Source organism: Myxocyprinus asiaticus, chromosome 32, assembly GCF_019703515.2.
Source record: "Myxocyprinus asiaticus isolate MX2 ecotype Aquarium Trade chromosome 32, UBuf_Myxa_2, whole genome shotgun sequence".
Classification (NCBI taxonomy): Eukaryota; Metazoa; Chordata; class Actinopteri; order Cypriniformes; family Catostomidae; genus Myxocyprinus; species Myxocyprinus asiaticus.
In genome coordinates, this window is record NC_059375.1 from 44,507,432 (window position 1) to 44,532,891 (window position 25,460).

Below are 25,460 nucleotides of genomic sequence, written 5' to 3' on the forward strand. Positions count from 1 at the left end.
TCGCAATAAGTTGTGTTCCCTCGCAATAGTTTGCATTCCCTCGCAATAAGTTGTGTTCCCTTGTAATAGTTTGCGTTTCCTCGCAATAAGTTGCGTTCCCTTGTAATAGTTTGCGTTTCCTCGCAATAAGTTGTGTTCCCTTGTAATAGTTTGCGTTCCCTCGCAATAAGTTGTTCCCTCGTAATAGTTTGCATTCCCTCGCAATAAGTTGTGTTCCCTTGTAATAGTTTGCGTTTCCTCGCAATAAGTTGTTCCCTCGTAATAGTTTGCGTTTCCTCGCAATAAGTTGTGTTCCCTTGTAATAGTTTGCGTTTCCTCGCAATAAGTTGTGTTCCCTCGTAATAGTTTGCGTTTCCTCGCAATAAGTTGTGTTCCCTTGCAATAGTTTGCATTTTCTCGCAATAAGTTTTGCGTTCCCTCACAACAGTTTTCGTTCCCTCTCAGATTTGCTTTCCCTCGCATTAGATTTGCATTCCTTCACAACAAGCTTTGTGTTCTCTCGCAAGATTTGCGTTCCCTCATAATAGTTTGCTTTCCCTCGCAATAGATTTGCATTCCCTCGCAATAAGTTTTGTTCCCTCATAATAGTTTGTGTTTCCTCGCAATAGTTTGCATTCCCTCGCAATAAGTTTTGCGTTCCCTCGCAACAGTTTGTGTTCCCTCTCAGTAAGATTTGCGTTCCCTCATAATAGTTTGCATTCCCTCGCAATAAGTTGTGTTCCCTTGTAATAGTTTGCGTTCCCTTGTAATAGTTTGCGTTTCCTCGCAATAAGTTTTGCGTTCCCTCTCAGATTTGCGTTTCCTCGCAACAAGCTTTGCTTTCCCTCGCAATAGTTTGCATTCCCTCACAATAAGTTGTGTTCCCTTGTAATAGTTTGCGTTTCCTCGCAATAAGTTTTACGTTCCCTCACAACAGTTTTCGTTCCCTCTCAGTTAGATTTGCGTTCCCTCGCAACAAGCTTTGCTTTCCCTCGCATTAAATTTGCATTCCCTCACAATAGTTTGCTTTCCTTCACAACAAGCTTTGCGTTCCCTCGCAAGATTTGGGTTCCCTCGCAATAGATTTGCATTCCCTCGCAATAAGTTTTGTGTTCCCTCATAATAGTTTGTGTTTCCTCGCAATAGTTTGCATTCCCTCGCAATAAGTTTTGTGTTCCCTCGCAACAGTTTGTGTTCCCTCTCAGTAAGATTTGCATTCCCTCGCAATAGTTGCATTTCCTTGCAATAGTTTGCATTCCTTCGCAACAAGCTTTGCGTTCCCTCGCAATAAGTTTTACATTCCCTCGCAGTGGTTTGCGTTCCCTCACAACAAGATTTGCATTCCCTCGCAATAGTTTGCATTCCTTCGCAGTAGTTTGCGTGCCCTCGCAATGGATTTGTGTTCCTTTGCAATAGTTTTGCATGCCCTCGCAATAGTTTGCGTTCCCTCGCAATCTATATGAAGCCCATGCGCACTATCCGGTGGATCACATACGCCTGTCCCAGGAGAAGCACTCCACACATCACACGCTTGGCTTCCAGAGGTTCCTTATTAACAGGTATCATACGGTCTCATCATACAATCATCTGTTTGGAATAGTTTAATCATGTAATGTCAAACACATGAATGTCTCTCTCTGTGTGCAGGAATGAGGATGTGGAGGAGGGATACGTTTTGAAACATGAAGGTATCGGGCTGCAACTGACTGCAATGAAATACTGGAAATGTAGTGAGTCTGGAATCAAACTGCCCTTCACAGATACAACAGAGTCAGACTGCAAGTTTGTGATCGCAGAATCTCTTCCTGAGCAAGGTACAGGAGTGTTTCATGGCACTGTGCTCTCAGATTATACAGATTTTTTTTTTTGAGAGTATTGTTTAATTCTGCCCTTTGAAGATTAACTTCTTTAAAGGGATAGTTCACCCAAGAATGACAGTTATGCCATCCCAGATGTGTATGACTTTCTTTCTTCTGCTGAACACAAATGAAGATTTTTAAAGAATCTTTCAGCTCTGTAGGTCCATACAATGCAAGTGAATGGTGACCAGCACGTTGAAGCTCAAAAAAGCACATAAAGGCAGCATAAAAGTGATGCATAAGACTCCAGTGGTTTAATCCATGTCTTCAGAAGTGATGCAGTAATTTTGGGTGAGATACAATTTTCATTTTTGGGCGAACTATCCCTTTAAATTGTTCAAGCAATAGGGTTGTTCCATGTCAAATCAACCAAATTTCTGAATTTTTTTTCTGAAGAAATATAAACATAAATGATGATGAAATCCAAAATATTAAATGTCATGTAGGAATATTTACTGAGTAATCAAAATGACAATTTCCGCTTATGATTTTGGAGCAAAACTACAGATAAAAAACAACCTTAGAAAGGTGTCAGTGTCCTGATTGTATTTGTACACAGAGATCAGTAGATCTATTACTAACATCAGTTGACTTCAGCACCACTTGTTACATTATACGCCAATGGAGCGAGTCCAAAAATGGGGAAAAGCCCTTTTTTTGTGTTGTTTTTCCAAAGTTTGAGTGTCTATAACTCCAGAAATATTAAAGATATCTTAATATCCTTTTAAAGTCTGGTCCAGAACAAACGTAACTTTTTGTATCTTTATTTTTAAGCCCCTCTATGGTTTAATCCCAGAGATATGGGGCTCTCAATGTGGCTCCATGTGTAAATTAGTGTTAGATATATGTGTTAAAATAAAAAATGTACACAAAGAGGAAAGTTCGACGGGGGGAAAGACGAGCCGGAGGCGCCAGTTCGAGAGAGAGACACATGAAGCCGTTGTGTCTGTGTGTTTATGTTTGTTTAAATTGATTTATGTCATTAAAGTTATGTTGACTGTTCTACCGGTTTCCGCCACCTCCTTGCCCATCTTGAACCGCGTTACAATTATTTACACAGTTGGTTGTTGTTACGTCATATATTCGGGTCACAGATCAATACCCACGTCCCTGTATGAATTAAATATGTCCAAAATCTACTCGTACTACTCGCAGACATTCCTAAAGAACGTACCGTTTTACCGTGCATCCTTCATCAAATACTGTACATACTGTGATGGTACGCGGTTTCGGACGCAGGGATTGAAATACATTTACAAACATCCAATATGAGCATTTTTACTAGTTGTAATTCAATTGTTAATATCAGAAATTTTATTTGTATTTATATAATAACTGATATCACAAATGATCATTTTTATTAGTAATAAGTGCACTGCTGATGAGTCAAACTGGAATTTCAGATAGTAGGAAATGAATATATAAATATCTGTAAATGTGTTTTAAACAGGAGTGAATGTTACAGAAATGCAGTTACAGAAATCAAGAACTATGGTTTTTTTTTTTTACTATTTGAAGTTGTTTTTATGAGTGCAAAATGAGCATTTTCACTAGTGAATATTGAAATGTTGATATCTATAATTCATATCCTGCATGTTAGTACATTTTGAAATGGCTTGATGATCTGACGTGTGTGTGTGTGTTTGCAGGTATGTAAACGGCAGGAGATTGTGGAGGCGGGTCATGACCCTCACATACTGAGTCCGTACAGAATTCTCCTTGACACGGACGTCCGTACGGACACAGACAGCTGGATCACGCCCATCCAACGGTCTGAACATCTCCATGTCACAAACAGCTGTCTGTTTACTGTGGAAATACAGTACTAATAACTGATCATATTTTTGCCTGATATACAGTCTCTCTGCTGGTCATGTGTTCACAGATATCTCCTGCAGGTCTTCACCAATCCCATCTTTGGGTTCCTGGAACTGATCAAGCAGAGAGGAGCCACTGTTCAGTATTTGTCATGTGTGACCTGTAGATGGTGCTACAAGTTTCCTGTCCTTCAGGGATGAGGAGTCTTTTTCCACAACACACTGAAACTCAGTTAACCACACCGGGTGTGGAATTATCCAATAACAACAGTTAGTTACAGTATTCCCCCTTCATTCAGCATGTTGTTGTGTTTTACCATCTGGTTTGCATGTTCAGATCTTTGTCATAGATATTAGAGGTGATGTTGGGTGTTTTTGGCTAGAGGAAGAGCTTACTCAAAACTATCAAGACAACATGAATCATAAGCGTCTTATAAATGTCTTATAATCCTGTCCAGTTAAAATAACAATACTAGCTGAGAGTTATTGTTTGATTGACAGCTTATTGAGCTATGTAAACTTGAATGACAGTAATTCATAATGAATTCATCAATCTGCTTTCATGTGTGAACGTTGAAAACAACCTGATGTTCAGTGACATAATCCTGACCTGTGACTCTGACATTAAATGTGATTGTGTCCGGCTCAAACACACTGACCCATGAGCTATTTGTCTTGTTGTGTAATGAACAGAGGTCAACCGATAGTGGATTTTGCAGATACCGATAACTAAGGTGGTAGGAATAGGCAGATAACCGATTAATCGGCCGATAGTTTTTCAAATTTATTTATAGAATGTGAATTTCTATTTATTATGGTGGGCACAGACAAAGAGTCCAAAATGAATAAAATCCCAGATTCAGTTTTTTGTTCAACCAAAATCCCAATAATAACCAGAAGATTTGGTGAATAAAATGGGACACACTTGGCACTCTTATTTTGAAATGAATAAATTATGAAAAAACTTTTGGCAACTGTAAACAGATTTCTGCCGGAAACCGATAGTTCCAAAAAGCAACTATCGGCACTGATTAATTGGTAAAACCGATATATCTGTCTACCTCTAATAATGAAACTCATTAATACAAAGATCTTATTGCATATTAAGTCAATTTAAATGTTTCAATCGGTTGCCATCTTAATAAAGTGCAATAGAAATACCGTTTATGAGCTTAAGTTATATACAGTAACTATATTAAGTGTATAATAAATTCCACTGAATCACTGATGTTGATGTTAAATACACAGAACTGTTTTTGTTGCGTCAACAAATCTAGCATGAATAGAGGGTATACTAAAGTTCCACAAACTACCATGATAATACCATAGAACTATAGTGATATCACGTGTTTGGGCACTTATGCATTAAGGTATCTATTAACCCTTGTGTGTCAATTTAAAAAAGTTACTCAGAGGTCCTTAGAGGACAAAATTAATATTATTTTCCACTTTCATTGACTTCGATTTTTTAAACAACATCAGTCCTGATCATAACTACCAAATATTCATACACACACACACACACACACACACACACATATACACACACACATTTCTCAAAACACACACTGACATCCAAACCAACACACACACACACAATTTTAGCTGCATAAAAAAAAAAAAAAATTATCCCATTTTTTCCCAATTTGGAATGCCCAATTCCCACTACTTAGTAGGTCCTCGTGGTGGTGCGGTTACTCACCTCAATCCGGGTGGTGGAGAACAAGTCTCAGTTGCCTCCGCTTCTGAGACCGTCAATCCGCGCATCTTATCACGTGACTCGTTGTGCATGACACCGCGGAGACTCACAGCATGTGGAGGCTCATGCTACTCTCCACGATCCACACACAACTTACCACACGCCCCATTGAGTGTGAGAACCCTTAATTGCGACCACGAGGAGGTTACCCCGTGTGACTCGCCACTGCAGGGGTGGTAGTCAGCATCAACAGTGGCGGATGTAGGCATGGGCGACATGGGCAGTTGCCCAGGGTGGCATCCCGGTCAACAACTTCGGCGACGTTCTCATTTACAATCACCACCAAAGCCTCCCCCCCTCGGTCAACAACTTTGGGGGCGTGTTGAAGCGGGTTTTGCCCAGGGTGCCATACAAGCTAGAACCGCTACTGAGTGTCAGTACTCGATGAGCTACCCAGGCCCCCTTAGCTGCATCATTTATTCAGTTGTCCTGCAGTGCTCTATAATACAGCAAACAGAAAATAGGGAAAAAGCTTGTATTTGCTCCATAGGCTAAACATGAGAAAAATGGCGCCATCTGGTGGAAAATATAAAAATAAATAGATTTTGAAGCCAGGGCTCCGGAATGAAAGCATAATATCATAGAATTCATGATTTTATGCTTTAATGGCACTGGGATCAAATATTGCAGTTTTAATGGGATTCAATGGGGACATTTTTGTCCTGAAGGTTCTGAGTGTAACTATTTTGTGTACACAGTGTATTATAGATGTATTATAGGAACTGAGGTTGAAATATCAAACTTCCACAAAAAATACACACCTTTGGCAAAATGAGTGCCGTTTTGATCAAAAAACAAAAATGAAAAAGACAAAAAGGTTGCAGAAGGGTTAAAGTACTATGGTATCACATTTTATACTATCACTGTACTTTTTAACTCTTACACCTTTTTAAACATATTTCTTTTATTTTTTTAAGTGTGCACTTCTCATTTGTACCTATCGTGTACTAGGCTTATTCATGAGTTTACTACCCTTCCCCTTCATTAAAGTTTATTTAAGATATATATAAAATACACATAATTAGGTGAAAAAGTACAAATGAGATGCAGAACTGCAGCTCCGCAGGTGTCAGGTGTGTCTCAAGTCTCTTGTTGGAATGTTTTCTCTCTTTCCTGTGTTATGTTGTGTTGAGTGTGGTGGGCGATTCCATTCAGACGGGGGAGAACTCAGACTTTTAATCTTAAGTTATCATCAAACTGCTTCTATTTTTGTAAAGAATTATGACCGATATGTTTCTTTATTTATAGTTATCATCATCATCTCTCTCAGTTGAAGGTGTTAAATGTGTATTTGCGTGTGTGTTTTGGGTTGTACTTTGGTTCCGCGTCCCCCCGCCACTCTGTGTCTGTGTTTCTGTCCGGCTGTTGAAGCGGCGGCGGAGATGAAGATGATCTGAGCTGCTGCTTCCACTGATCGGCCCGCGCGAGGAGACGCGCCGCTCTCTCTCTCGTGAGTATACTGGAGTATATCAGAGTATGTTTGTGGTGTATTAGTATTACCGCGGGCTGCTGTGTGTGTGTGTGTGTGTGTGTGTGTGTGTGTGTGTGTGTGTGTGTGTGTGTGTGTGTGTGTGTGTGTGTGTTTGTGTTTGTTTCCCGCTGTACTCGCGCGACGCTTAGCAGCTTTTGTTCCCAACACTCACCGAATAAAAAGTCAGTTAAACTCTATTCAACACAAACTCACGATAAAAGTTAAATTAGAAACTCTATTAAGCTCAAACTGAGTATAAAAGTTGAGGAAGAAACACTTTAACTCAAACTGTCGATAGAAGTTTCTCTGAGAGACTTTTCAGCTCTGTGTAACATCATTAAATACTTATATAAACTCCAAACATGAGAGTATTATTTGTGTGTTCAGTGAAGAGTATTATTGGAGTACTACATTTTTTTTGTTGTATTCTTATACGTTGTGACTTAGGCCTGTGAATTGATTTAATTATTTTTACTAATTAATCGCACGTATCCTGTGACTAATTGCGATTAATCGTGGTACATTAGAATACAATAATAAATATATTTACTTTATACTGTATCTCAAAGATCTTGCCAGAAATTATTTATTATATGCTCAAATATTCAGTTTTTTGCAGTTACGTTAATTAGACACATTTTATAGGTATAGTTAAGTTTCTCTTGCCAATAAAGTTTGATATAAATTGAATCTGCCCGTTTGATCCTGTCGAAAACGCTAGATTTTGCCCAACTTTTAATTACAGAATGTCCACCTATTTTATGTTTTGTATAAATAAACTTGTACCAAAGATTTATACCATTTACAGTGCATTTTTAGACACTATACATACAGATATAAATATGCAAATACCATAGTTTACCTATAGTTGTATTATAGTTATATTGTGGCAACATTTTAAAATAAGGTTACATAGTTAACAACATTAGTTAACATTAATTAACAATGAATAATACTTTTACAGCGTTTATTAATTTTGGGTAATGTTAATTTCAACATATGCTGACACATTTTTAAAATCAAAAGTTGTATATGTTAACATTAATGTACTATGAACTAACAAACTAACAATGAACGATTGTATTTTTATTAACTAAAATTAATAAAGATGAATAAACACTAAAAAATCTGTTGTTCTTTTTAGGTTCATGATACTTAATGCATTTTCTAATGTTAACAAATGTAACCTTATAATAAAGTGCTGCTGATATTGTAGACTGTAGTAACCATTAGTTTTTGGCAGAAAACATGTTTTTTTCTATAGTAATATTGTAGTAACTATAATTGTAGGCTAACCATTTATTTATTTATTATTGCAATGGAACACACTGTGAGGGAACGCAAAACTATTGCGAGGGATTATTTAGCTACAAACAAACTTATTACTATGAATATCAAGGTTAAAATATGTTTATTTTAGTAAAACCATGGTAAATGTATTACTAGGGAATGCAAACTATTGCGAAGGAGCTGCTAAACCGGCCGATATTCTGAATTTAATTATCGCATTGGCCGATAAATTGTCCCCTTTGGCCAATTTGTTTGAGGGTGCTGAGAATCGCCTGCTTGCATGTGAAGCGACCAAAACATGTTAACTACCAGTCACGGTTCGTTTTGTTGTTATTGTGCCATCTTGTTACTACAGTAATAGACCGGTGTGCAACACTGTGTCATTTAAGCGGTCCGCATATCAGAACCGCGACAGATGCATTTGAGCTCATAATGTTAAAGTGCTCGTCTGTTTCATTCTCCCTCTCTCTCCTCAACAGTTCCCTGTAACTTTTAACTGTCTTGTCTAATGATAAAAATGCAAATATCAATAAAACTAATATCATATACCGTCTGCAAATATGCAGATATCTTGTTTAAACAGATGTAATTCATGAAAATCTAGCGTTTTCTTCCCTTCAATCGCTCATCTAATATCTTCCTCTGAAGCGCGTATTCTATCAGCCAGAATCAAAAACTTCAGGATCAGGATCAAAAGTTCCTCTGATTCACAAATCATGATGGTCAATCCAATCCACAATCCAAGCAGGTGATCCAGGTCGTTTTAAACTGTCAGGAGATTGCTGCTCGCTGGATCCACACGAGAGCGTGAGTGCAACTTCAAAGTAAAAGTGTTTCACATGTGCAATAAGAAAATTACTTATTCACTGTATGTACAGTTGGTTTGATTTGGTAGTTTTTAAGAAAATGCGATCGTTAATGCGCACATGCCATCAATGGTTGCTGGACTACTGTGTGTACTGTTATTTACAATTTCTTCATGTGAAAATACTCAAATTTGACTAAACAGAAATCAGAAGAAACTGCTATGTACCATTTAAAATACAATATTTTTTAGTTTTGTGTGAAATTGAGTAAATATAGTGCTAAATAAGCACTTTTTTTTTTTTAGCAGTTTTATGTTTGTTATTTACTATATTAAATTGTGTGATATATTGGCATTGTATCGGCCTAGCGGCCACCCTGCTTTCTGGATATCGCATCGGCTATTAAAAAACCCATATTGGTCAATCACTACGCAAAACGTATTGCGAGGGACCGGCAAACGTATTGCGAGGGACCGCCAAACTATTACGAGGGACCGCCAAACGTATTGCGAGGGACCTGTATTGCGAGGGACCGCCAAACGTATTGCGAGGGACCGCCAAACGTATTGCGAGGGAACGCAAGACTATTTTAAAAAAAATTCCCTCTCTGTCCTCTAAGTGGCTCCGTACATGAGTGATGTTTCTGGAAGTGAAAAAACCCCCAGATACTACATTAGTTGCGTTCATTTTTTTAACACATTAAACCGCGAACAATGAATCGCAGAAATGAACGCGTTACATTTCCCAGCCCTACATTCTTCCCTTTAGTGTAGATTTTCTCTCTTTATCTAGTTTCCAGGACAGCATGAGCATGTTGCTTCTGATCAGATCATGCAAATGGTTCATATCAACTGCACAGAGGAAACTCGCATGAAAGTTTTGCGTTGAGCTGCAGTCATCACAGTTTTACTGCAGTAACAGAAAGATAATATATAGGCAGTGAATAACATGCTGCTTATGTTGTTAGTGCAGTCGTAATGGATTCTTCTTTTGAGTTGTTTTTTAAATGTTTTGGCTGTAAATCTCGTGTAATGCACTGAAGAATTGTGACAAGAATCAGTTCTTGGGGAAGCCAGTTTTTCTTCCATGTTGTAAATGTGTGTGTGTGTGTGTGTGTGTGTGTGTGTGTGTGTGTGTGTTTCTAACCTCAAGCAGTCATTTTCCGCTGAACTGGCGAGCAGCCCGTGTGCAGAACATGCAATGAAAGGTTAGTGTGTTCCAACCAAACCGGCCGGCTGAGGGTTTGTTTCTTTCACGTTATTGAAAAACGTTGATTAGTCGTGTTTACAGAGGTGTGTGTGTGTGTGTTCAGTGTTGTCTCAGGAACACGGCAACATTTCCCAGGGCAAATTCATTTCCTATTGTAGAGAATTGTTTAGGATCATGTTTGTGGTGGTGAATAGTTGGGTGTATCTGGGTGATAAACGTCATTTTATTATTGTTAGACATCGAAGAGAACACCAAACAGGTTGTACACAATAAACTGCTTTTTCTTTGACCCAAGAGGTTGGTTGGACATTTACATAATTGATCAAGTGAACATTTACAAAATATTCTGTTGTTTCAGACAGTGTTTGAAAATCCTTCGCTTATCACATTTGTGTATTCCACTTTTTTTTCACCATCTGTTGTTTTCAGAAGAATACATTAACAGTTGATGGCAGTCTGTAGAGTTTGATCAGCTGAAGGGCCTTTGGACTCGTGAACGCTCTCACAACCCTCGTGTGACTGCACATGCTGCCCGTGTCTTGCAGCAGTTGTGTTCTGTGAACTAGGTCACAATATAGATGCCACCGTAAACACGCATGACAGTGGAAGTTCCCATCATGAATCACATGGTCAATAAAGATTTTATGTTTTTTATGAGCTTGTTAATTTTCAGTTGTAGATGGTTAGTTCTGTTTTTTGATTCAATGTCGACACCAGGCTCTGAGAAGGAAGTTCTTCATAAGATCATGAATCACCTGAGGTCGACCAAAACAACTGTGAACAAGCGCCAAAAGGACGATTCTTTTACGTTTCAGCTGTAAAATAAGTCTTTAAGTACGATGTAGTCAGTCCATTGGACTTGTCTGCACAATTTTCCAAGTCTTCTGAAACTGCGATAGCAGAAGAATTTAAGTCATGATTCACTGAAAATCTTCCCTTCCACTGTAGCCCTCAAATCTAATTTGTGTTCATATATATTAAAATATGAAGTGTTTGACATCAATGATTCTAAACACCATTGGTTCTTGTGTCCTGTAACTAATACAGCACAACATTCAGGGGTTCCAAAAGTTAAAAAAAATCCTTTCTATTTTTAGTTATAACTTGTAAACCTTTGAAGACAGACTTACCATGAGCTCCGCCGTTCTTAAACGATGGTATATGGTTCTTTTGAAGCCATCAGACGGCGTAATTTCAAGTCCAGAGCAGTTTTTACAGAAATGTATGCGGTATTGTCATTTTTAAAAATAGTGTTTAATAGAGGAAGAATTACACTACTCATGATCCAGCAGAGAAAGATCCACCAATCAGAATCACGCCGAACAAAGTGCACTAAAAGAGCTCTACAGTGACCGCCCACTTCCATGATGCACTGTGAATGACGCAATCCCTACACACTCAACCTACTTGTATATTTGTATATAACTGAATATTTTTGCTATGAAATTCAAATACATTGTTTCTTTACTTATAATTAACAACTTTAAATCAATAGTTTAAAATGTTTTCATTGTTTTTAATTCGATTACATCATTCGCAATGGGATTCATGGGATTGTAGTTAATTCCCTTATTAAATACGTTAAGAACACAGTAGGGCTGGGCGATATGCAGAAAATATTTTATGGAAAAAATATTGCGATATCCAATTACATCGTCAATCCCCCTGCCAAGGGTCGGTGAATGCTTCAAAAATTACATTTATTTATTGAAATAGGAAAAACTTAAACAAAAGACATTGTTCAATTTCAAATTGCACTTTAAATGAAATGGAAAAAGCAATCAAAATAACTGCAACAGCCCCATTTGCCATTACGAAAGAATCCGTCTATGACAACAGGTGGGAAATTACTAATAGCCTACAAATTAAGAGCTAAAGACAATTATAAATGTAAGGATGATAATAATAATAATTGAAATGTAAATAAACCATTATCTATAGAAAGGTCAACACAACCCACATAATTTCCACTTTCATAAAACGGCTACAACAGTTTGTTACTTGGTCTGTTTTTAAACGAATAGAAAACACCAGTTTTTATATTAGGTGTAAACCTAATAAATTCCCTTGTGTTCCCAAAACAATGCTGTCAAATGTGTGTTCTTATCGTTTCTATTGCGTTTGATTAATACAGTTAATTCTGACTTAAAATAGAATTCAATTTTAGGTTTAGGTGGCCTTGTTTTATGATTTAATCGCTTTCGTATTTGTTTCTTTAATACAAAGTAGGGCTGTGCGATTTGGACAAAAAGTCATATTGCGATTATTTTGAAAAATATTGCGATTACGATAGACCAAAAAAAATAAAAGGTAATGTTTTTCACATACCAAAAGGCTACTGGGGTTTTCACACTTGAGTCCTCTTAAAAAGAACCAAACTGAGACCTTTTTATTCTCCCACAAACAAATAAATATATATAAACAGTGAAACAAAGAAAAAACATATTCAAGTCTTCTTCATATTCAAATTGTACCCATCCACTGTGTAGCAGTGTTTGTCCATTTTGTGATAGAGTCACGGCCCATTAATTACCATGATTAGTTTTTGAAACCCAGTCAACTTTAATATTAGGGATGCTGCAGTCAGGATTGTAACATCCGATACCGATCTCCATTTTTATTTATTTTTAATTTCTATTTAATCGTCCGATGCTGATCATGCAACTTTTTATGAGCAGCTCTGTCAAAACTGGTTATATGTACGCTTTCTGCTCAACGTCACTGTTAACTGAATTACCGTTTCCATAGTTGTTGCCTAGTCTGTGCTGTCAAAAATACTGTTTGTTGATTTGAATAATTAAATAAACACAAAATAGTCCATTTTACTCTCTACTCTTAAAAACAAGTAGCGTATACAAACTGTTCTCTACTGTGTATAAGATAGTCCTAAAGAACGAAACTAAAGTTGTCAAACTAAAGTTGAAAGTGAACGTTTTGGTTAGTTTGTCACCATTTCATGTAATTATTTGTATTCATTATTTTATTATTTCATTTAGCAATGCAGTATATTAAAGTATCTTATTGTTTTATATAGATTTATTATATGTACGTTCCTTTTCATTTTGTTGGATTTTGGTAATATTAGTTCTGCTTTTACTTGTTGCCGCTGGGAGTGTAATAATGGCGACACACACACTCTCTCGCGAGGTAAACAGATGACGGGAGAATGGAGGAAGAGCACATGTTTCAGGACCCTACAGGTGCTACTGTTAATGCTGTTTTCTCAGTTATCATTTAATAAAGATGTTTGAATTAAACCCCATCTTGTATTTCACAATATTATTATGACACCTGTGCCTGGCGGAGAACGTGAGGCTGCTACTGCAGATGATTATAAAAACCGCTTCACGAGGGACGTGCCGGTGTAAAGCGTTTAGCACATAAGCAAACGGACCTGAACTCTGAGCACTTCTGTTACTCTAAGAATGAGTTGTGGAGTACAGAACCGCTCTGAAAACACTGCAATAATGCTCTAACTTAATATAGACTGGACAGAGCAGCGCAAATAAACTTTGAAGCGAGAAGACAATTTATTTATTTAAATCGCATCCATTTGCGATTTAATAATTGCACAATGTCATATCGTGATTTCGATTTTATTTCGATTAAAGCTAGGGTGTGCAATCTTTTCCAGAAAAATGTTTTGTTATACTGGTTGAAGGTCTCTTCGCATCCTGATAACAACCAATAATTTAAGTGGTCTAAATGTAAAAAAAAAAATATATATATATGTATATATGTATATGTGTGTATTCTATGGAAGGGACAGGATTAAAAAATTATCGACCAATCATTGCATTCGGTCCGAATGTAATGATAGGATGTCCTTCCTGTCTGTCAATCTATATTTGCATACCGTTGCGCAGACAATCACACGTCATCAGCGCGGGTTCCTTGACACTGTGCGGAGTGAGCGCGAGAATGGAAGGCGAACCGCAGCTACCTTATATTCCTCCTGAACCACCAGTAAAAGGAAACAATAAAAGAAAGACCACGTTAGAAACTTCTACAACGAAAAAACATCTGGATCAAGAGCGTGCTAAAAGCAGAATTAACATTGGCGTTGCTTTTCCACGCTGGAGGCAACTGCGGGACTCAAAGTGTCTGAAAAATGATGCCATGGTTGCTGTTCTTCTTTTGGACGGATAATTACATGGTTTGATTTGTTTTTTATATATTTTGTTAATGTAATGAAGTATTTAGCTCGTGTGTGTGTGTGTGTGTTCGTGTGTGTTCATGTGTGATAGAGGGGGCGTGGCTTTGGAGACACCTCTGAAGCGAGGGCGGGCTCTATGCTTTCAAAGCTAGCTTGCTAACTGCTAGCCTCTCTGGATGACACACCCTAGCTTTAATTGTGCAGCCCTAATACAAAGATATATTTGAGCTAACCTGCAGAGTTGCGTTCACAATGCGTAAATGCAAACGTTTCCGTGGAAGTAAAGCACACTAAACTCACAGCACCTCCTGAGATGGTCTGAGGTCATTTTCAGCATTCTCATAGGCGACACTATTTTTGCAAACTGTTTTTAAGACGGATGAAACCAAGAAAAGAGTGAAGTCTTTACATGCATGTGTGTTCCACGAGACATGTTCTCGCTGCACGCCATCAAAACAGACATGGGAATTACGGCTTTCTTTTGTCTGTTAAAAATATAATAGTGTGTTTCTTCAAGTCTTTGTGTTTTACAGCATTTCTTGTCATGTGTCACTCCGAGACATCTTACAGGTCGCCCACCACTGTTGCGGGTAAATGAGCAAAATTACCCGCTCATGAAATACCTGCATTTGAACGAGGAGCTTGTGAATAAGGAGCTGGATTCAGCCTCGTCGCATTTGGCGAGTGGTGGGTGCTAATTTCACACCCTGTGCTACTGTTTATTATATGTGGTGACCAGGGTTGGGTAAAAATATTGATTTTCCGATGCATCACGATCTTGATTTAAACAATCTCAATAGCGATTCTTAAATCCCAAGATTGATCTTTCACTCTATGTGGTAACCCTCTCTAATGCAAGTACATCACTCACATGTGCAATTAAATCTCATGTTATGCAACTAAAAATGTCTATGATTGTCCACTGGCTAGTAAATGTTCATGTTTCACTCAACAGTGATTGAGTAATCTAGTGGAGATGAAGTTATTAGCACAGAGGTCCTTTCACTGCGTGTTGAGAGTAAAAGTTTGGATGAGATCCACACAATGCATTTGTCATTGAATAATGTCTCTTTAATATCCTTTCTGATCTTTACAGTCAGTTGTTGATCAAAAACAACAACAAAGAAACGTTTAATTCTAATCACACATGCAAGAAACCACGCACGTCTTCTCTCGTTATATGCGCTTAATGGCTAATGGCTGGTCTTAAAGAGACAGTACCGATTAAACATGTTCTTCATATCAATGTAAAACTTGTAAATAGTACCAATTATGCAAGTAAATAATAAAAATGTTACAAAAATATATATGCAACATAATATATGCAATTTGAAGACATTAATTGATGGAATAAGACTGAATTTGAACATTTATCAAAAGCTAAAATGTGACCAATTTGATGAAAAACGAATGACAAAATATAATTGGTAAAATGTATATTTTCATATTAAACCTAGAAGGTTCCTTTACAGTAAGGGCATTAGCTGAGAGAGAATCTCTCTTATATATAAGCAAAATAGACATTGTGACAGAAATGAATCGGAATCGAATCAGGAAATTAAACGGCCCGTTTCCACATGAACGTACAAAGAAGTAAGCTCTTCTTTTGTCTCACGTTTGTTAGCAGTCGCAGGTATGTAGTCGAGTGAATGTGAGGTTTTCTCCAGTGAAAACGGATGTTTTAAGAAGTCATTGTGTTTATGTTAAGTGGTCGAGCTGATGCATCTCATGAAAGCGTTTGGTGAACATTCTTCCCCTTTCCTCGTCCCCGTGTCCTTTACGCTGCTATTGTGTAAGCTATCAAATCGGTTTGGCAGCACATTCGCATATGAACGCGCTCGGAAGGCCTATAAACTCTCCTCTTGCTGTTTGCTTGGTGTTGACCTTTATTTTTATGTGTGTTTCACAATTGGAACTGCCACAGTGTTGGCCGACCTCATAAACGGCCCGCGGCCGCGCCTCTCGAGTTTGGTTTGGCCTGAACCGTGAAGAGAGCTCACATGACTAATTGGTTCACTGCGAATCCTCACCGTGAGCAACGACGGGCGAGCGCTAAATGGAGTGCTGTGGTTTTGCCCTTTTCTGGAGGGGTTTTCTATTCATGCTTGTGGTTTTTAGAAGATTTATGTGCAGAATGAGCAGAACTCTGGGAATATCGGGGGGGTTTGTAACGTTAGCTTTCATGGGTGTGTTCACAGCATTCAGCATGACAAAGTTCACCCAAAACACCCTTGAAAAGGGGCTGTGTCGACCCATTCAGCCCTCAAGTTTCTCTTTCATCTCCCCGTAATCTTCAGTGTTTTTATAGTGATAAACTTTCCTTTCCTGGATCTCTGAATCTTTCCCACACATTCAGATCTTTATTTTGTGATTCTCTCAATGGCCTCGTCATGTTTTCTGGGCCTTTTTTATCCCGTTTGTCTCTGTGGCTCAGTGACTATAATTTGCACGAGGACGAAGTCTTTCACGTGCCAGAAGCTAATGATTTACGAGAGAAGAGTGAGGCATGAATTATGCCTGCGCCTCAATCACACACTGTCAGTGAAGAATTCATCAGTTTGCTGCTCGTGGCGGAAACATCATTCATCTCTTGAGCTCAAGTCTCCGTTTCAGTTTATGTGCCAGAGTCTTCCTTGTGATTTCATGACCTCTGTTATTCTCTTCATACGATCTAATGTTGTATTCTGACTGTTTTTATTTTATATATTTATTTGTAAAAGGAAGAAAAATTAATAAAAACTAGAGCTTCAGTGTGATTTAATTATATTAGAAAATAACATGTTAAAAAATGAACGCAATTAATCGCAATATTCCTGGGTCAATGACGTGACGCTCATTTTTTTTGTCCGCATCTAATAGGGGAAGTGACCCAATTAAGCCCACCCAAATCTAAGTTTTACATGTTTTCTTATATAAATGTTAACAGCCTTCCAATAAAGTATTAAATCAAAGATGAATCTCTCATCTAAACATTCACGTTATGTTTTGTGATAAACTGACAAAATTAAGTTACTTTAACTGCAAACGTGAAAAGTCTGGAGTGGGCTTTAAGGAACATGTGTACCATTGAAGCCACATGAGATCTTAAGCCCACTATGCTTTTAAAAATAAACACTAATGCCCGACCGATTTATCGATATATCAGTATCGGCGTATGAAACTTTTTTTGTTTTTTCAGAACATAATGCAGAAAACAATGCTTGGGGTGATTTTATAATTGGTGTCATAATGTAGTTTGTCCAGCAGAGTGCGCTCTGACTCCATTGTTTACAGAGCTGAGCTGCCGGTAGTTCTGCAGACAGTGCGGAGTTGTGCGAGCGGTGCGGAGTTGTGCGAGCGGTGCAGTGTCAAGCAGTGCGGAGTTGTGCGAGTGGTGCAGTGTCAAGCGGTGCAGAGTTGTGCGGAGTTAAGCGGTGCGGAGTTAAGCGGTGCGGAGTTAAGCGGTGCGGAGTTAAGCGGTGCGGAGTTAAGCGGTGCGGAGTTGGCTGAGTGGTGCTGAGTTGTGCGAGTGGTGCTGAGTTGTGCGAGCGGTGCTGAGTTGTGCGAGCGGTGCTGAGTTGTGCGGTGTTAAGCGGAGTTGTGCGGTGTTAAGCGGAGTTGTGCGAGCGGTGCGGAGTTGTGCGGTGTTAAGCGGAGTTGTGCGAGTGGTGCGGAGTTAAGCGGTGCGGAGTTAAACGGTGTCTTCTCGGTAAATGACTCCATCATTTTCCCTTTTCAATATAACTAATATAACATTAACCCTGTCCCTGACAACCATGTCACTCATGTTCATCACATCTGTTTGCTGTTAGCCAGCTATAGTTTGTCAGTGCAGTCAGTAATGATTGAAAGGTAAACATCAGAACATCTTTTTGCAGCTCAGCAGACAACGGTGCGGTGGTGTATTGTGTCTGTTGAGTGTTGATTTCACGCTACGTTGTTACCTAGTTGGTAAGATGCAATACTGGAAAGTAAATAAAGTCCATCTTTTACTCTCAGTGACAACGAGCTTATAGCTAACTAGCTAATCATGCAGCTACTTTCATTGCTTGTCAGCTGAAGAGGAAGCAAACTGTTTTGTTCAGGATTCACAGTTTGGTACCCCCTTCAACTGAACAATTCCAGTCATTGCATTTATAAAATGTAATATTTAGAAGTCTGGTTTTCCACCGTTGAAAGTTTCCCCTGAATTTGTATAGCAGAATACGGTGTAACACCGCTGCCGCTGTTTATCTCTCGTCTCCGCAGGTGTAAATGCTTCTTGTTTTACAACCTGCCAATAACTGACTGGCAGAATTAAAATAGTCAGCAACTGACTGATATTAAACAGTACTGATGTTTAACTATTTATTTTATTTTTATTCTTTATTTAAATGGTCAGCAATTGACTGACACTAAACATACAGTACTGATTTTTATTTAGCTATCATTTTAATTTATTCTTTATTTAAATGTCAAATATTCTTTGATAAAAATAAGAAAGCAGCCTTCTGAGTACCATAGTCATATCGGTGCAAAATCGGTGCACAATCCACATAGAAAAGATCTGTTCTCATTCCAGCTCAGAAATTAACTATATCGGACATCATATCGGTAATCGGTGAATTTTCCCCCTGTAAAATCGGTATCGGTCTCAAAAATCCCATATCGGTCGGGCTCTAATAAACACCTCAATTTTGATTAAGATATTTAGATTTAGACCTCACACATCATAACCAGTAAATGAAATATTTAATTTCTGAATCTGAAAGTCCTTATAATTCTTTTCTTTGCCTGTTCATTTTCTCCCTGCAGTGAAAACAGATCGAGTATGTGGAGGTGATGAGGAGTTCAGTTTAATACGAGCTTCAATGGGTTATTAGGAACAACAGGGGTTAGTGGAAAATAAACCTCAATAATTTTAAAGTAGAGTCAAGGTAAACACATCATATTTGTTTCATGAATAAAAAACACTATATTTTACAACATAGAGCATGTTTGTTGTTGTTTGAACAAATACAATTATTATTCTGCTTTTAAGATATGAGCAAACAGGCTCTTCAAAGACACTGTTCCTTATAAACCCACATGAAAAGAAAGTTATATGATATATAGGACACTGTCTGAGTGATGCTCACAAAGATAAATGAATAAAAACTGCTGATAAACACATTAAATGAAAATATTTAAAAGCTTCTTGAGCTCAAAGAAGATTTAATGCTCTGTCTGTAATTATAATCCAGAAATATAACTTTCTTTTCATGTGGGTTTATAAGGAACAGTGTCTTTGAAGAGCCTGTTTGCTCATATCTTAAAAGCAGAATAATAATTGTATTTGTTTAAACAACAACAACAAACATGCTCTATGTTGTAAAATAGTGTTTTTTATTCATGAAACAAATATGATGTGTTTACCTTGACTCTACTTTAAATTACTGAGCTTTATTTTCCACTGACCCCTGTTGTTCCTAATAACAATCAGTGTTGGCAAGCTACTCCAAAAATGTGGCTAAGCTAATAACTACTCAACAGAAAATGAGTTAAACTAAGCTAAAAGCTACACTTCAGAGATAGTAGTTACACTACAAGCTACACACCAATTGATATCATAAAACAAACAATATATTGACACCTTTTGTATTGTTTAATCAATGCTTTATTCATCAAACACAATAATGCAATTTATTTCAAACTGAATTTCAATCTGCCCTACATATTATATTTATAAATATTTACGATGCATTATATGAATTATCTTTATTTGGGGGCCTTTCTTAGCAATTATGATATACTGTATGCTATAATTATGATTAATTCAATTAATTAATGAGCATGTCATGCAATTAATTCAAGTATAATTTGTAATCGATTGACAGCCCTAATTATAATACATTAGGCTAATATTTTTTTAAAGCCAGCCAAGAGCAGTGAGTGGTTTTCTCATTTTCTTGTTATTTTTGTTTGATTAATATTAATGACATACTAGACAGCGGCAGTTTAATTAGTCCATGTCCACACTAATACATTTTCATTTAAAAAATGCATCTTTTTCACTATGTTGTTGCCTTCCGTTCACACGGAGATGATGTTTTTGTCAAGCGAATTGTGTTTCAGACCGTACATGGAAATGATGCAGGGCCACACTTATGTTTTTTCTGCATGCGCAGTAAGGGGATTTCAGCATTTTCAGATGTTTCAGTTTGGACGAGCAACTTTGGGAAAACTTTTGAAAATGGCAGTGTGGACGGATGATTGATGGTGCCAGATGGGCGGGTTTGAGTATTTCTGGGATTTTCACACACAACAGTCTCTAGAATTTACTCAGAATGGTGCCAAAAACATCCAGTGAGCGACAGTTCTGTGGATGGAAACACCTTGTTGATGAGAGAGGTCAACAGAGAATGGCCAGACTGGTTTGAACTGACAAAGTCTACAGTAACTCAGATAACCACTCTGTACAATTGTGATAAGAATATCATCTCCGAATGCTATTCTGAAATGTGGGTTGGCGCTGTTTTAGCGGCACGAGGGGGACCTACACAATATTAGGCAGGTGCTTTTAATGTTGTGGCTGACCGGTGTATAATAACTTCAGAAGAAAGTCATGTGTGTTCTAAAAGACATAAGGGTGAGTAAAAGAGAGAATTTTCATATTTGGCTGTTCTCTTAAACTCTTGTTCATATCACAGAGGAAATGTGCTGCTGTGTTTGGTCTGAAGTGTCGAGTCATGTGTTTTCAGTTTCAGTCGTCAGATAGAGCTCTATCTCTGCCCAACAATGCCCGTGAGTCTGCAGATATCATGTGTGCAACCACACGCTTCCATTAAACATCATGCAACATGTGTCCCATTTACTCAGTGCTTCTGTTTCTCTGCTCTATCGGAGGCCCAGTGAACATAACGTTTAGAACAAAGTGCAATTCATAACCAAATGAACTGCAGACACCTCATGCTTTCTTTTTTTATGTTAATGAATTTGTGTTAAAGACTGTATTTCTATTTAAAATATTAATATTATGATATTAGTATATTATTGTAATAATGTATTGGCTTCCAGGTGTACAAAAAATGTCATTCTTGTAAAGATGTAGTTTTGAGCTCTAGGGCTGGATTCGTGAAACGTAAGAAAATATTTTTAAACATTTCTATCTATTTTTCTAACTTAACTCTGGTGCATTTTTGGGCTGCCATTCACCATTCACACAATGTCTTTTTTTATTTATTTTTTATTCCCCCAAATAAAATAAAAAAATCAAATTATTCATAAATAATATTGTATGTTTTTATAACATTATGATAAAGGTTTTTTCCTAACTTTATATACATGTAACTAAACACAAAAGTCATGTGGTGTAACCAACATGTAGTTTGCCATTTTTATTTTTTATTTTTTCTTCACTTTTCATTGTTGTCCTAAGTTTGTAAACATGTAATTCTGGTTCTGTTCACTCTACATCATTTTGAATACTCTCATTTTATTCCACTAGATGGCAGAAAGCACTAGATAAAATATTTTTCCTCTATCAGATTCCATCACAATATACAGATCTGAAATGTAGGTGGCGCTCTAACACATTTTATCCCTCACAGATGCGCTCGTCCATAGACATTCAGTCTAATTTTCAGTTCAAGCAACACCCTCATTATTTCATTGAATATCTCGGCCTCTGAGTGGACTAGAAGATCAATCTAGGTGTCATTAGAAAGCTGAGATCCTCCCCTTTGCCCCATTTATTCATTATTAGTTGATAACACATGTTTCTGATGATTTGTATTGCATGCTTTTCCTTCTGGGTGGCATATTTTGTTCTGGACATCTAAGATATAACATTAGATTATTCACACAAGCAAACTCACAGACAAGTAAAAAATGGCTCAATTTTTAAAGAACTTCTTAAAATAAAAGCAGATATAAAGTTTTTAGCTATTTGGTGCTTACAGCAGCAGTTATTGGAGCATAAAAGAGACTTTTGTATTTGATGACTTACAGAAATCATATTTCACTTTGTGATTCTTTTGAAAATCTTTCGAACTGTGGTATTAGGGCAACAAAATAAACTTTCATGTGATATATGACTTGTCCATTTATGTGCTATGTGAAGGACTTTTATTTTATATAAATATTTCTACCCCATTACCTCTAGGGGGCGCTAATTTTCAGCGTGAATGTTTTGAGGCCTTATTTTGTTATTTTAAGTAACATAAATGCAGAAGTGATGGTTATCCCTGAAAAGTTCATATTCTAATCTTTCAAATGATACCTCATATGTCTGAGTTATGTATATGGAGACTTTAACCAGGGTTTCCACTGTATTCATGTGACTCAAACACATTTCACCCTGCAATTCATGTGTGTTTTATATATGAGCTGAAGTACGGTACAAAATTAACTTGACATTGTTCAGTAATGAAAACCACAAACCCTGTTCATCCAAACGCCTCTCTTCTGTTGTTGTGTCCAGGGTCCAGAGGTCTCATGTGAGTCGGGTCAGTACTACACCTGAACATGAGCTTCACTAGAACTCTAATGCACTGGAATGGACTGTGGCAAACATGTGTCTTGCCTCGCTGATTATTCACACTAAAACACTGGACAAGAAGCCCGTCGATGATGTAACGTCCCAAGAGTCCCTGCAGCTGGTTAGTGAACATGACATCAATATTGATTCTTTACATTCTTAGCACAAGTTCATGGTCTAATTGTGAATGATTCATCAGAAACAAAGCATGTTTGTTGACATAATCTTTCATTAAAACCTCTGACACAATTTTCTTGACACAACCAAGACCATGTTTCAGTCACCTGTCATATTGAGACACTTTACATCTCAAATAAAGCACTACTTTTTTATGTTGAATATCCTGTTTTACTCTGGAAAAACATCACATTACATACAGTACGTCACATTCATGTTGACTTTAAGGTGCAGATATATTTAGCTAAATGGATATTTTTTTCTACTCCTTAATTATCGCTGTTACTGTAATGGGTATGAATTAATGCTAATTATGAAACTGATGTTTCTGGCTCCTGACAGGTTTGAATCTGTCAGACGCTTCATTCACACTTATTCCACACGCTTCATTCTGGAGCAGCATGCACATGCACTCTAGTTAGCATTTGTTTGTGGTTTACATGATATGCACTACTCAAATGGCACATGGAGAGGCGGGCGGGTGTTTGGGTTTCCTGTCATGTGTGTCTGTTGTTCAAGGGGTCTTGGTTCTGGATGCTCCTCTGATCTGTCTGTGTTTTTGCAGCACGAGCCGCCAACCATGAGCCAAGGGACGGCCCTCCTCTCCTGCGGAATCGTGGGTAAGTGTATTTTACCTCCCAACCCTAAGAGCTTTAGTGCATAGACACATTTATTACTCAATCATTGACGATGTTTCGTTTAATTTTTGCTTGTCATGTAATATATTTGTGTTCTACACCTGCACTGATTGGATAAACATAGGGGTGACCAGAATAATAAAAATCTGAGTAATTTTATATCACGCTGTCAGTGTGTACTACATTCAGAGTTGGGTGTAATCTGATTAAAACATTATTCGTTATTGCAATGTACTATTTAGTCCAAAAGTAGTGTAACACATTACATTTTAAATTCTTGTAATCAGATTATAGTTACTGACTTTCTAATAACTGAATTACTTTTAAGTACATTATTAGTGGTGGTGGTGTAGTGGACTAAAGCACTGAACAGGTACGCAGAAGGTTGCTGGTTCAATCCCCACAGCCTCCACCATTGTGTCCCTGAGTAAGACACTTAACTCCAGGTTGCTCCAGGGGGATTGTCCCTGTAATAAGTGCACTGTAAGTTGCTTTGGATAAAAGCATCTGCCAAATGCATAAATGTAAAATGTAAATAATATTTATGTAGAATTAGGGCTGTCAATTTAACACGTAAATTCAGTGCGATTAATTATATGAAAAATAAAACATTAAAAAAAATTCACGTAAATAAAGGGTTCCTGCAGATCCTTAAAATGTCTTAAATTCAGTTTTCCCAAATTTAAGGTCATAAAAAGTCTTAAATGATACAACAAAAGTTTTAATTATCATTTAAAGAGGTCTTAAATTTGCGAGCGGAAAGACAGGAATCGTGATATGAGCTAATATGAGTATCAAATTCAAAAGAATATGATTTAATTAAATAAATGCATGCGCTGCGTCCATCAGAGTGAAAACACAGCTCTGTTGTATTTTCTCCAAACACGCGGGGGCTTGTGAGTGTTTTTAGCTGTTGTAGAGCAGTTCACAATCATTAAGCCATATTGGAAATTTATGACATGCATCACTAAAGATCAACTGTTGATGATGATGATGATGTAGTGTTGATGAAATATGACAATGTTTACTTTGAATTGTTTATAGTGTAATATGATATAGATTATTGTAGGACTGCACGTTTTATTTCCCTTAACTGTTTGAATGAGCAGCTGGAAGCAGTGAAGCGCACACATTTCAAAATAAGAGTCCCCGCTGTATTTCAGCCTTTAAAGTTAAAAGTTCCACACTATGAATCAAATCCCCTCCATAAATAAAGTGCATCTGGAATTTAATTAAATTTGGACTCTTGTAGCCTCTGTCTGGCCCTCCTCATCACAGGAAGGAAAGACTACGAACATTTAATATAAGCTACCAATTTTAAAAACTATTCTTTCTTTCTGCACATTATCGTATCAGTGAAATACAGTATTGGTCGACCTCAATTTGTATCTATTTATATAATGGTACAAAAGCCACAATGTGAGATATATATATGTGTGTGTGTGTGTGTAAAACATGTCTTGAGTATATTAAACTTGCATATATCCTACCCTGTTTTACTGATGATCAATGATAAGGTCATGTTGATTGTGTGCTTCTGCCTGTTTAATTAAGAGTCTGTGATACATTATTTATTTTGAGATTGTTTGGGTTTGTTTTGGTATGGGAATACGGTATTCATTTTATTTGTTCAGGCCTTTTTTGTCCCAATTTGGAATTCCCAATGTGGTCTAAGTCCTCGTGGTGGCGTAGTGACTCGCCTCAATCCGGGTGGCGGAGGACGAATCTCCGTTGCCTCCGCATCTGAGACCGTCAATCCGTGCATCTTATCACGTGGCTTGTTAAGTGCGTTACCGTGGAGATATAGCACGTGTGGAGGCTTC

General features: G+C 37.5%; 1 protein-coding gene and 1 long non-coding RNA gene across 5 annotated transcripts in view; both read left to right on the plus strand.

Annotated features, from left to right (window-relative positions):
• The first annotated feature begins 255 nt into the window (after positions 1-255).
• Positions 256-4,290, plus strand: LOC127423569 (uncharacterized). Its single transcript, XR_007894337.1, has 4 exons — positions 256-1,538; positions 1,627-1,793; positions 3,488-3,609; positions 3,724-4,290. It is a non-coding gene; the product is annotated as an uncharacterized LOC127423569 (long non-coding RNA).
• A 2,453-nt stretch (positions 4,291-6,743) lies between these two features.
• The window catches only part of LOC127423534 (protein FAM53B-like), a 34,034-nt gene continuing 15,317 nt past the window's right edge, over positions 6,744-25,460 (plus strand). For 2 of the 4 annotated variants that reach the window (XM_051667920.1, XM_051667924.1), the window contains exons 1-3: positions 6,744-6,864; positions 22,766-22,943; positions 23,565-23,619. In XM_051667920.1, the coding sequence (XP_051523880.1) occupies positions 22,857-22,943; positions 23,565-23,619 (142 nt within the window). In that variant the 5' untranslated portion in view covers positions 6,744-6,864; positions 22,766-22,856. Of the gene's footprint in view, positions 6,865-10,133; positions 10,189-22,765; positions 22,944-23,564; positions 23,620-25,460 lie in introns of all 4 variants that reach the window. The other 2 variants (XM_051667921.1, XM_051667923.1) reach the window with 2 other exon arrangements.